The sequence below is a fragment of the Anopheles gambiae genome, chromosome 3, assembly GCF_943734735.2.
Source record: "Anopheles gambiae chromosome 3, idAnoGambNW_F1_1, whole genome shotgun sequence".
NCBI classification, from domain to species: domain Eukaryota; kingdom Metazoa; phylum Arthropoda; class Insecta; order Diptera; family Culicidae; genus Anopheles; species Anopheles gambiae.
The window spans coordinates 95232853-95245568 of record NC_064602.1 but is presented as its reverse complement, the minus strand read 5'-3'; the positions used below and the strand labels follow the sequence as shown (position 1 = coordinate 95245568).

Here is a 12716-nt window from a genome sequence, read left to right as displayed (position 1 = left end):
TTTGAAGTTGAATCATTAAAAAAAACCCCTCTATACTGGCGGCGCACAATTCAGTCTATAAACAAGTAAGTACTTGACCATATAGTATTGCTTAGATACTATTTAAAATCAATCACATCTCAGACCCAGTGCAGTGTACTAAATCTTTATTGTTCCTTTCAGTAATCAGCGTGTTTCGATCTGTTTGTGAAAGACATCTTGATAACATAAAGGGCATTTCACGGCACACCCGGCTTAGCAGCTTCCGGAAACGGATCAACATGGTACGGATGGATCGCAGCACGCAACGCTGGGTCGTTCGCACAACTGCAGCGTCTGGCTAAAGTGTTGCCCAGCGGGACAAGCTAAGAGACAGGCGTCTCCGGTACGACACTTGTAGAACGCACCACAATTGCCCGGTACGGGGAGAAGCAGCGGTGCTAACGGATTGGTCTCTACGAGCGGACATCTTGCATCGGGTTGGCAGACCACGGTGGCTGCAGTGGTCGGGATCGTCGAAGTAGTCGCCAACGATTGGCAGACTGTTGAAGGATCGCAACATGCAACGGATGGATGCTCGCAACGCTGCAGCAGCACGCTGAAGTGTAGTCCTGTGGGGCATTGCTTCAGACAGCGTCGGCCGTACGAGCAGGTGTAGAACTGAGCGCAGTTGCTTTCGTGTGACAGGTGTGTTGGGTTGTTATGATCTTCATAGAGTGGGCATCGTGCGTCTGCAGTGCACAATGATGCCACCGGTGTGTCGATCGTGGTGGCCTCGGGTACCACCGTCGGGTTGGCTAGGGTGGGATCACACGCGACTGATGGGTCACAGCAGGCGACGTTTGGCCACTCGCAGCGCTGCAAAGCGGTGGACCAGTGCTGACCCTCCGGACAGGACTTTTCACAGGCCTGGCCGTACGAGCAGATGGAGAACTTTTTGCAGTCCGAGTGTGACAGATGGGTTGGTTTATTTGCATCCTCCACCAGTGGGCAGCGCGCATCGAGGATGCAAGTAGCGTCCACCAGCGCCATTCCAAGCACGCTTAGTACCAGCGCTAGGAACTGTCTCATCTTGAAAGTGTTCTATACGAGAGCACACGAATCACTTCACTCAAGAACTGCTGGTGATGATCACAAACGAACCTCAGGGTGTGTGTCTTGCAGATGATATTGCTCCAGCAGGTGGAGCGGTTACTAAAACCGTGCCAAATGATCGGTAGCAAAGGTTTTATAGACCATGTCACTGCACGATGCATCGTTCAATCAACGAGATGTCAGTAAGGAGTAATCTTTAGCTATATTTGGAACAGTTTTATTTTCACCATAAGACCATTTAGGAAGACTGATTACCAATGTCTTTCGACGGTGATTACCTCGAACTTGCCAGCCGAGCCATGTAACGTCCCACGTGGAACACGCGTTTATCAGTATGTTTTACAAGGATTTGTTTTTTATCGTGGTTGAGATATTGCATGCCTACAATGTTACCGTTACTCGTGTTGCGGCCATTGACGCTGTCAGGTATCGTAGGTACGATCTAACACAGCCCGAATATGACCTTGCTGCCTGGGACGAACCTCGCTTGGAGTGATAGCTGCATAGGAAGTTCAGGAGACAAAAAGCTTCCGGTTACGGCATGAAGGTTATGAACGGGAAAGATAAAAGACAGACTTTCGAGTGGGTGGTATACGTCATTATCGCCAGTGAAAAGTGCGCGAAGAATGTTTACCCGTATCTATGATGGTCATGTTTGCGACCATGTTTTGGTACTATTATCTACAATTTGGCTGCACGTAACGGTCGCTTGGGAGCGCTCTTGCGGGGTGCGAATAGTGTACTGGTGAGATATCAGATATTGAGTATTGGACAAGCAGAACCGACCGTTTCTAAGAGAAGAGGTTTGTTGTCCAGAAATGGACTCAGTTACTGGATCGGAGTAGGTAAGTAGGTTGTTTGGTCTTAGAATTGATGCCAAACCTATAACCGATTCTGAAACTGGTCGTAAACCTATATCGGTCCTGGAACTAATACTAATCCCGTAGCAGCCATGGAACTTATTCCTATTTTATTCCAATTCTTGAATCGTTCCTAAACATGTCTCAGTCTAAGTACGAATTGTAAACCAATTCCAATCGAGTCTCTTCCTCCCTTTCCTCTTCCCTCTCACTTCCTCCGCTATCATCCTGGACAACGCAATATTCGCGGAAGTGGAAACACGTGTACTATTTTACAAAATTCAGCATTGAAATCTAAGTAACCAGGAAGCGAAAGAAAACGTCACTCGAACACGCTTTCATTCACATTTGCTCTACTTTATTGATACGGCTCATTAGGGAATCACAATGCTCCAACTGTTTGTCAGTGTGTGTATGTGTGTGTGTGTTTTTTGTTGTTGTTGTTGTTGTATGTATTAATAATGAATGTGATCCATACGTCTGGCAGCAGTACCGACACGGACGACGGATTCCTAAGGGCAGGTGACGCCAGGGATGCAGGCCGGTACACACTCGATCGTCGGATCGCAGCAGGCCTGATGCGGCCAGTCGCACACCATCGACTTCTCGTTGAAGTGCAGCCCGTACGGGCAGTCAAACTCGCAGGCACGGCCCGACTGGCACTTGTAGAACTTGGTGCAGACGCTGGCCGGCAGCAGAATGGGCTTGGAACCGTCACGCGGCGGGCAGCGCATATCCTGGACACAGTTCAGCGGGCAGGTGACTCCTGGATCACACTCGCCTGGCGCGGATGGCGTCGGACCGGGCGTAGGTCCCGGAGTTGGGGCGGGAGTCGGGGCGGGAGTCGGGGCGGGAGTGGGAGCTGGGGTGGGGGCCGGAGTAGGGGCCGGAGTAGGAGCCGGAGTCGGGACAGGAGTAGGAGCTGGGGTAGGAACGGGTCCAGGTCCCGGGGGGCAGGTCACGCCGGGGATGCACGGATCGCACGGCACGGTCGGATCGCAGCAGGCTCGCTCGGGCCAGTCGCAAGCGTTCTGCTTCGGGTTGAAGTGCAGCAGCGGCGGACAGTCCATCGGGCAGGCGAACGGTCCGGAGCACTTGTAGAACTTGGCACAGTTGACGTGCGGCAGCAGGATCGTGTCCTTCGACGAGGCCGGACAGTTCGGGTTGGGCACGCAATCGTTCGCCGGCACGTCCGGCAGACCGCACTCGATGCTCGGGTCGCAGCAGGCACGGTTCGGCCAGTCGCACGACTGTTCGCGCGCGTTGTAGTGCAGTCCGACCGGGCACAGCTGCTCGCAGGCATTGCCGCCGGAACACTTGTAGAACTTGGTGCAGTCACTGTGCGGTAGCTGTACCGGGTGAAGCGGATCCTTGGCCGGGCAGTTCGGGTGCGGGGTGCAGTTGAACGTGGGACAGGTGACGCTAGGGTCGCACGGTTGCTGACCGTTGGTCAGGGCCGCTGCCAGCGTGACAGCGAGCACGAGTGGCAGATACATTGCCGAAATTGGTGTGCGTGTGCTGGGGGGGGGAGTAACTGGACACTTTCCGTGTGCAGTGGAGCAGATGTGGGAGGTAGCGCTCTCGGACCAAACAAAAAGGAAAGCTGCCGATGGCGAACTGTGACTGTGACCGGGTGTTGATAGCCGGCAGCTTTATATACAAATTGATTCCATTTCACTCGGTCGGCGGACGGCGTGGTGTTTCTTATCGGGCAGCGGGTACGTAATCAGCGACCGGGCGGCACCGCAAATGTGGATAGCATCGGCATAGAGTGTCTTCCAAATGTGTCTGTGCCATTAGTGTGTGACCGAATCGGTTACACATATGCTGAGGGTCGGATACGATTTGGAACGGTTCCTATCAAGGTCGTGGTACCCATCCGTGAGAGAGTATCCTTTAGCATTGTCTGATACACATGGCATGGAAAGAGTGATACACATCTTTTGGCACAAATCAATGGCAATTTGGCGAGGAATGAGGAAGCAAAAGAATTTACTATGTCTGGGGCGGTTCATTGATTTTTTCTTCAGATCTATTCCCCATACACATGCAAACTAATGGTGTTATCAAATACTTCTTAAAATGGATCTTCTTTTTATTATTTTTCAAGACAACTGTTATCGGTTGGCTTGCGTAGGTACAATAAGCCGTTATATTGACTTATTTGTTACTAGAATAGTTTGAAATAGTAAAAAAAGCTGAATATATTTATTCAAGGGGTCATGTTCAGCATTAAATTAATCTTTAACTCGAGAGATTTGAACCTATGACGTAGTTACGAGCATGTACTTAGATTGTACGGCTTGCCGACTGTACCATGCGATCGCCTTTTTCATCGTAAGGATAACGTCCAACAATAGGGTAGGCTAGACATGATGGAAACTTTCGTGGAAAATATGTTATGGATCAAAGCATTCATAGCAACTGCGCTCTAGCAACGGAGTAGTATAAAACCAACATCAGAAGCTGAGCAGAGTTATAAGTGAACTCCAGAGTCATTAAAGCCATCGATGGTCCCAGACCGGTTGTAAGTAACGTATTGAGACGTATAGTGAGTTTTTTTGTATTCAAAACAGTATCATCCGATCTTGAAGCAGACTATTCACTGTTGTGAGGTCCAAATCTTTCCCAGCTCATCAACCAATGCCGTTGAAGAGATGTTCTGCTTCTCTTCGTCTATTGTTGGTCAATATAGCTAAGCTCTTCTTCTACTTGGCATAACTTCCTATGTGGACATCTTCGCCTTTACAGGATTTCGAGACTTATTCGCTATCATGGAGCCAGATAATCAGTCCTTGTTGAGGGAAGGTCCATTCTAGACATGAACGACATGAACGCACGAGTGTCGTGCGAGCATGATTGAACCGTAAAATGGCTCCTTTTTACTTTGTCTACATGTATAGCCTACAGTTCAACAGGTACTTGGGAACACATCGAATGGTAAGGGAAAACAAATAATCCATTGTTTAATAGTTGCAAGATTAGTTGTATATATTTATTTGCGTTGATTATATATTGGGGGTTAGTATTCGCATTTAATCATGGTTAGGGTTAGTACTGTTTTGGTGCGGTGCAGGTGCTGCACCTGGCTTAAACTATCGGTTAACAGTTGGCAACAGGTGCCACTGAAAACTATCAGTTATGCAGATAAATAATACTTTTTCCGTGCCAATCGTTGTTGCTAGCGGCTAGTTTATAAGTGAATAAGATATAGATAGAGGTTAAATAGGGTACTATACGTTCAAACATTGATTCGGGTACATTCGATATCGTTTCAATAGCGTGAGTGTCATTGTCGTAGTGTCGTAGCACTAAAGCCGCACCGATCGGGCGCACGTGACGCCTGGAATGCAGGGCGGATTGCAGGGTATCGTCGGATCGCAGCAGGCGCTTTCCGGCCAGTCGCACACAAACTCGCGCGCATTAAAGTGCAGCCCGGGCGGGCAGGAGTGCTCGCAGGCCTTTCGGTTGGAGCACTTGTAGAACTTGTGGCATTCCGAATGAGCAAAGAGCGTTGGCGTTAGACCGTCCTGGGCCGGGCAGCGCATGTCGTTGTGACAGTTGCTCGGTTCGCACGTTACACCCGGCACGCACGGCTCGGAAGGCGTTGGTCCAACCGTGGGTGGAGGAAGCGTCGGTGGAGGAAGAGTGGGCGGAGGCAATGTCGGTGGGGGTAGAGTGATGGGCGGCTGTGCGGTGGTTGGCGCTGGGGTAGGTCCGGTCGGTGGACATGTTAGGCCAGGGATGCACGGAGGGTTGCAGGGTATCGTCGGGTCACAGCACGCACTGCTTGGCCAGTCGCACACGCTGAGATCGGCATTGAAGTGTAGTCCGGGGGGACAACTCTGTTCACAAGCGAATCCATTGTTGCACTTGTAGAACATGTCGCAGGCAGAGTGAGGCAGCAACTTGGGCGTGACTCCATTTCTGGGCGGGCATCTTGAATCCACGACGCAGTTACCAGCATCACTCGGTGGGCAAGTGACTCCGGGAATGCAAGGATCACTGGGTGTAGGAGTGGGAGCTGGAGTAGGAGCTGGAGTAGGAGCTGGAGTCGGTGCAGGAGTAGGAGCTGGTGTAGGAGCGGGAGTAGGAGCTGGGGTAGGAGCTGGAGTAGGTGCCGGGGTAGGAGCTGGGGTTGGAGCTGGAGTTGGTGCAGGTGTTGGTGCAGGAGTAGGACCGGTTGGTGGGCAAGTCACTCCCGGAATGCATGGAGGATCGCAGGGTATCGTTGGATCGCAGCACGCACTGCTTGGCCAGTCGCACACGCTGAGACTTGGGTTGAAGTGTAATCCAGCTGGACAGTCGTGCTCACAGGCGAATCCATTGTTACACTTGTAGAACATGTTGCAGGCTGAGTGAGGCAGAAGTTTCGGTGTGACTCCATTTCTGGGAGGACATCTACCATCCATGACGCAGTTACCAGCATCGCTCGGTGGACAGGTGACTCCGGGAATGCAAGGATCACTGGGAGTAGGAGTAGGAGCTGGAGTTGGGGCGGGAGTAGGAGCTGGAGTTGGAGCGGGAGTGGGGGCAGGAGTTGGAGCGGGAGTAGGAGCAGGAGTAGGAGCGGGAGTTGGAGCGGGAGTAGGAGCTGGGGTTGGAGCTGGAGTTGGAGCTGGAGTTGGTGCAGGAGTAGGACCGGTTGGTGGGCAGGTAACTCCCGGAATGCATGGAGGATCACAGGGTATCGTAGGGTCACAGCAGGCACTGCTTGGCCAGTCGCACACGCTGAGACTTGGGTTGAAGTGTAATCCAGCTGGACAGTCGTGCTCACAAGCAAATCCATTGTTGCACTTATAGAACATTCCGCAGTTGGAAGGATGAGGCAGAAGCGTTGGAGTAGCTCCATTTCGTGGCGGGCATCTATTGTATAGGATACAATTACCAGCATCACTTGGTGGACAGGTCACACCAGGAATGCAAGGATCACTGGGAGTTGGAGTAGGGGCAGGAGTTGGAGCGGGAGTAGGAGCGGGAGTTGGAGCTGGAGTTGGAGCAGGGGTAGGGGCTGGTGTTGGAGCTGGAGTTGGAGCGGGCGTTGGAGCTGGCGTTGGAGCTGGAGTCGGAGCGGGCGTTGGAGCAGGAGTTGGGGCAGGCGTAGGCCCAGTAGGCGGGCACGTTACACCCGGAATGCATGGAGGATTGCATGGTATCGTGGGGTCACAGCAAGCCTGATGCGGCCAGTCGCACACGCTGATCAGAGGATTGAAGTGCAATCCAGCTGGACAGTTGTGTTCACAGGCTCGTCCATTGTCACACTTGTAGAACATGCCGCAGTTTGAAGGATGAGGTAGAAGCGTTGGGGTAGGTCCATTCCATGCCGGGCATCTCGCATCCACGACGCAGTTACCGGCATCCCCTGGAGGACAAGTGACTCCAGGAATGCATGGATCACCAGGGGACGGAGTGGGAGCAGGAGTGGGAGCTGGCGTTGGAGCTGGCGTTGGAGCTGGAGTCGGCGCAGGAGTAGGTGCTGGTGTAGGAGCAGGTGTAGGAGCGGGAGTAGTAGCAGGCGTTGGAGCAGGCGTTGGTACAGGCGTAGGCATAGGCGTGGTGTTCTCACACGGTACGGCAGGATCGCAGCAGGCGACCTCGGGTCGTTCACAGCGCTGCAACGCCTGGCTGAAGTGTCCATGCAGACAGGGCAGATCGCATGCCAGCCCATTCGTACACTTGTAGAACCGAGCGCAGGAGCTGGTGTGCGGTAGGAGCAACGGATTGTTCGGGTCGTCGAACAACGGGCAGCGGCTATCGGGACGGCACGTAACGCCGGGGTTTGGTCCCGTGCACGGAATGTTGGGATCACAGCAGGCCAGATCCGGCCAGTCGCAGCTTCCCGTCGTTGGCGTATCCTGTCTAAAGTGCTGCCCGCGCGGACACTCCAACACACAGGCCTGCCCGTTATCGCACTTGTAGAACCGGGTACAGTCCGCGTGCTTCAGGACGGTCGGATCGAACGGATTATCGTTCAGCGGACAACGCGCATCGGGCGCACAGCTGCGAACGGTTGCTCCGCGGCAGGGTACGGCCGGATCGCAGCATGCCTCGTCCGGTGCCTCACAACGTCCCGTACTGGCGCTGAAATGGGTGCCAGGCCAGCAGTCTACTGGGCAGCGCCTCCCAAGATCACACTTGTAGAACCGGGAGCAGTTGCCCGGGAACGGGAAGGTGGTCGGGAAGTTGGGATCCTCGATCAGAGGGCAGCGGACATCATCCACACACTGGCTGGGGCTCGTGTTACACAGTGCCGGATTACAGCAAGCCACCTCCGGCCGTTCGCACACGCCTCCCGCCGGCCAAAAGTGTTGACCGAGCGGGCAGGACAGCAGACAGCGTTCGCCGAGGTTGCATTTGTAAAACTGACCACAGTTGGATTCGTGCGGCAGCAAGGTTGGATTGTTGGGATCTTCGAACGGGTTGCAGCTTAGCGGGTCCGGAATGCAGCCAGTCGGTGCCGGTGTTGGTGCGGTTGGTGGGGCCGGCGTTGGTGCGGTCGGTGGAGCCGGTGTTGGTGCGGTCGGTGGAGCCGGTGTTGGTGCGGTTGGTGGAGCAGGTGTGGGTGCGGTCGGTGGCGGTAGCGTTACAGTGGTGGGCGGATCGGACGGTCCAGTCGGTGGACAGGTTACGCCCGGTATGCAGGGATCCTGCGGCAGGCAGGGTATGTTCATGTCGCAGCACGCCCGTTCCGGCCAATCGCACGCCTGCTCAACATGGTTGAAGTGCAAATTTGCCGGACAGTCGTATTCGCACGCCTGCCCATTGGAGCACTTGTAGAACTTGGCACAGTTCGGATGGGGCAGCAGCACTGGACCTTGCGGCGGGTTCACCGCTGGGCACCGGGCATCCGTGGTACAGTTGAACGTTTCGCAGGTAACGCCCGGGACGCACGAACCCTGACCCTGGACAAGGTGCAGTGTGGCAGCAAGCACTGCCAGATAGAGCTGCTTCATCGATGGTGTGATGCTTGCGGCCACGGCACCAGAGAATTCAAGCTGATCGAACTGCTGACTGACTTAACCGTGGAAGGTGGCAAGAATTTTTATACTATCCTCTCCTGCGCGGTACCCGATTTGTTCTTTCATGTGTCCGCCCCGTCGCACGCGGATCGTTTTAGAGGCGGTGGTGCGAATGCTGAAATTCTGTTGTGCCAAATTGTAGAACATTCAGCTACAGGGCTACCTTTTTCCGGTTCGTCCACGCTTTGTTCCCATCCCATGCATGGTGGTGTGACGCATTTAGGATGGAAGCTGATGGAAAGGGAGACAGGCCACGACACGTCCGGAAGTAGCGAAGGTGTACTTAAAAGCTTAATAGAACGTAACATTGAACTAGCGGAGGTTGTGGCATAAGCTCTTAGAATTTGTCGGCCGTTGTCGGGTAACCGTCGTGACCCTGGTAATGGAACCCGACTTCGTCCGCGGCTTCCCGCCATCGATGCGTCCGTACGGAGGAAAATAGCGACCTCCCCGTGTCGCACCCGCACCCAAATCGTCAGTCCCCAAATTGGTTGCTTTATCTTAATTATTATCACTTGTCACCGGTTTTTGAAAGTTCTAGTTCATGTTCACGGCACCGACAAGGTTCGCCTTTTATCGGTGAACATCGTTACGGGGCAGCATGGTGGTGGCCCGTCTAGCGCCCTGAAGACGACGACGACGACGACGCACGGTCGCTGTGTAACATTGTCGCTGTGTTTCGTTAGACCCTGTGGCCGAAGGTGTTATGTATTGATCATTACGCGCTGTACGTGTACATGACGTCAACGTTTTACCACATTGCTTCCTATATCGGAGAGGTTCCTCTTGCAGGTTCGAGATGATGTCTAAATTGTGCGGCACTAGATGACCGGTTGGCAAGACAGGGGTCATTCTTCGTTCCGTTCGAAGTTTGAATGAATGATGAGAAACATAGGAAAGAATTCTTGTTGATAGCAATGACGCTATCTGTTAGTTATCTGGAATTCATGGATGGTAATGCGTCCCAACGTTTCTCGAAGTATATTAGTGTATAACCACAATGTAAATTGCAGTTCAGTTTATGAACGTAATGTTGATTTAAAGGAGGATCTATGGACAGAAGAGGTGAAGAGAAACGATATTTTCTGATGTTTATTTAGGTATTGATAAATTTTGCTTAATGTCCATCAATATGTATTCTCTCCAACTCCATCGTAGCAACCATGCCACACATCCGAGTTCCTGAAGATATGCGCTAAGCACTCGTTTTCGACGCCATAGAAATCCCAATTTTGATAAGAAGTGCCTACCGTGAGAAGAACCTGGTTAATAGGCTTCTTCTTCTTTGGCACAACATCCGCTGTCGATCAAGGCCTGCCTGTACCCACTAGTGAAGTGAGCTTGGCTTTCTTTGACTTATTGTTACCATAGCAGGATAAGTCAGTCCTACGTATGGGGGCACGGTCTATTCGGGGTTTGAACCCATGACGGGCATGTTGTTACGTCGTACGAGTTGACGACTGTACCACCAGACCGGCCTGGTTAATAGGCTTACGACCCTACAACTCATACAGAGTTGAACCTAGGAACAAGGAAGAATGCGCTAAAGTTGAAGAATGTTTATTGAGACAGTACCATCGGTTGAAAATCAAGTCATCTACCTGATGACAACTCAACAATTGCATACTGTAGGACCTGTATGATCTGTACCACCGCACCAATCAAACGTAACATCTGATGGAACGCGATACTATCTTAATTACGCATTCCGACATTATCTTGCAAAACAAATGTTCCACCCATGGCGGGAGTGACTTATTAATGTCCAACAACCGGGTCGACTAATTGGCGTCCAATGTCTGGCAGGCAGGGTCGAGATGTTTTCGTCGTCCACAAAAAAAGCAGACTCTTCGGTCCGGCGGGTTGTGCAAAAACAAGGATAACGCCTGATAAGATGTGCCAGAAAAGGCAGTAAGATGCAGCGCGAGCAAGCATCGCTGCACTGATAGCCACCTGAGAGGAGGAGAAAATTACGAGTACGGCCGTGGTCCATTCCGGTCCCCAGTTCTAGCAGCAGTGGGTTCTATAAAATGCAGCAATAGCGCTACCTACCACATTCAGTTTGCAGAATGTTGAGGAACGTACTTACACTACTGCTGCCAGTGCTGGCAGTGAGCGGCGTGAGCGTTGATCCACGATGTACGCGATACAGTCTCGGTTCGGAGGCGCAGGTCCTGCCGCATCTGCAGGACTGTCGCAAGTTTGTCATCTGTGATATGGGCGGCAATGGGCAGGTGCTTTCGTGTCCCCCGGGGCTGTACTTTAGTGATGAAGCGCACGCCTGCTCATTCGATATGGCGGCCTGTACGCACGGTGAGCTTGACGAGACGGTGCCCGTTGTTCCCGAGCCTCAACCACCACGACCCGTGCCACAGGAGCCCTCGCTACCGGTTGCCCCGGTAGAGCCACGACCTCTTCCGTTGCCGGTACCACAGCCACAGCCACTGCCCGTCATCCCCAGTGATCCGCTGCCGGTTGTGCCACCGATAGTGGAAGGCAATTCGAACGGGGCTGAAACAAAACCATCGCTACCAAACTGGCTACCGATCGTGACGTCACCTCCAGTCATTGAAGAATCCGTGGAAGAACAAGCTGAAATCGAGCAGCTTCCACCGCAGAGTGTAAGCGAGCGAAGAAGTGATTAGTCGAAGAGCGTTACTGATTACATTGCTGTGTTTTTTTTTCTTTTCCCCTTCGTGTGGATAGGTTTGCTGGGATAAGCCGATGGGTAAGATTTACCCCATCGCCAACGACTGCGGTCTGTACGTGGTGTGTATGGGCAACAATGATGCGATCGTGCAACGCTGCCCCAAGGGTTTACTGTACGATCACCAACAGCAGCGTTGTGAGTTTGCCGATGCGTCCTACTGCGCGACGCCACGCGTTGACGGGCGGTTAGTGCTGGACATACACGGCGTCGATATGAGTCTGCTGGAGGAAGAGAAAGCACAACAGGAGGACGAGGAGACTATGGAGCTTGCTGAAGAATCCTACTCCGTTCCGGTAGTACCTGTGAACGAGCACGCCCCTGCCCTGGTGATGGAAATGGTGCAGCATGAGCATCAGCCGGTGCTTTTTGTGCCTGAACCGGAGATACCCGAACCAGTGCAGCCGATTGTGGAGTACAACTTCCGCATCATCGACAATCATCCGCGCTGTCTGGCACGCAGCAACATGGGTCTGACGGCTCAGCTACCGCACGACTCCGACTGCAGGAAGTATCTGGTGTGTGTTGGGCGCGTCGCTATCGAGAAGGTGTGCCCGGCCGGACAGCACTGGAATGCGAAGAACAATTGGTGCGACTTTGCGTCCGTGGCTGGTTGTACGCTGTAAGTGTTTGCCTTTTGAATAATAGAAAAATAAACACCATCACCAGGATCTTCAATGCAGAGCGTGTGGTTTGAGTAGACTTTCAAAGGAACGAGTAGACTGCACTTTATCGCAACCAACATGTTCCTTTACACACGAAATATTTATTTTCTTTGAAAATGGTGTTCGATATTTTTAAATCTTCAAAGGTCCCTGAGGAATGTCAGAAAGGTTAGAGGTTGAATTGCATACATTTAGGCGTTGGACTTGGGATAACCGATTGGATTGTGATTCAGGCAACTATAAATGTCGTAGTCTCTTGTGATGTGTGTCCATTCCATTAATCCATTTATCACTGCAATGGAGCGGAGAGAAGTTACTCACGACGGGATGTTGTGCATTGGTACTGAAAATATCTGTTAGATGTCGCTCACGCACAAATTCACCACAATAT

At 52.4% G+C, this 12716-nt stretch overlaps 4 protein-coding genes across 4 annotated transcripts; 1 reads left to right on the top strand and 3 right to left on the bottom strand.

Moving 5' to 3' along the window:
• Window positions 1-129: 129 nt before the first annotated feature.
• On the bottom strand, window positions 130-1194 carry LOC133393700 (peritrophin-1-like). The gene has a single exon (XM_061659686.1). The coding sequence runs from the start codon at window positions 1048-1050 to the stop codon at window positions 256-258; it is 795 nt and encodes a 264-aa protein (XP_061515670.1). The 5' UTR covers window positions 1051-1194; the 3' UTR covers window positions 130-255.
• A 1076-nt stretch (window positions 1195-2270) lies between these two features.
• LOC1280544 (keratinocyte proline-rich protein) lies at window positions 2271-3577 on the bottom strand. Its single transcript, XM_320394.5, has one exon. It carries the CDS (start codon window positions 3428-3430, stop codon window positions 2447-2449), a length of 984 nt encoding a protein of 327 aa, XP_320394.5. The 5' UTR covers window positions 3431-3577; the 3' UTR covers window positions 2271-2446.
• A 1319-nt stretch (window positions 3578-4896) lies between these two features.
• Window positions 4897-8965, bottom strand: LOC133392997 (mucin-2-like). Its single transcript, XM_061655755.1, has one exon. The coding sequence runs from the start codon at window positions 8885-8887 to the stop codon at window positions 5246-5248; it is 3642 nt and encodes a 1213-aa protein (XP_061511739.1). The 5' UTR covers window positions 8888-8965; the 3' UTR covers window positions 4897-5245.
• A 2033-nt stretch (window positions 8966-10998) lies between these two features.
• On the top strand, window positions 10999-12342 carry LOC4397840 (uncharacterized). The gene is made up of 2 exons (XM_061655759.1): window positions 10999-11574; window positions 11660-12342. The coding sequence occupies exons 1-2, from the start codon at window positions 11023-11025 to the stop codon at window positions 12284-12286; spliced, it is 1179 nt and encodes a 392-aa protein (XP_061511743.1). The 5' UTR covers window positions 10999-11022; the 3' UTR covers window positions 12287-12342.
• Window positions 12343-12716: the final 374 nt, after the last annotated feature.

Bases quoted from the DNA above. Each gene is read 5' to 3' on its own strand.
- LOC133393700 (XM_061659686.1), bottom strand. From the start codon at position 1,050: ATGAGACAGTTCCTAGCGCTGGTACTAAGCGTGCTTGGAATGGCGCTG.
- LOC1280544 (XM_320394.5), bottom strand. From the start codon at position 3,430: ATGTATCTGCCACTCGTGCTCGCTGTCACGCTGGCAGCGGCCCTGACC.
- LOC133392997 (XM_061655755.1), bottom strand. From the start codon at position 8,887: ATGAAGCAGCTCTATCTGGCAGTGCTTGCTGCCACACTGCACCTTGTC.
- LOC4397840 (XM_061655759.1), top strand. From the start codon at position 11,023: ATGTTGAGGAACGTACTTACACTACTGCTGCCAGTGCTGGCAGTGAGC. The intron at 11,575-11,659 runs GTAAGCGAGCGA...TCGTGTGGATAG, and splicing joins AGCAGCTTCCACCGCAGAGT to GTTTGCTGGGATAAGCCGAT.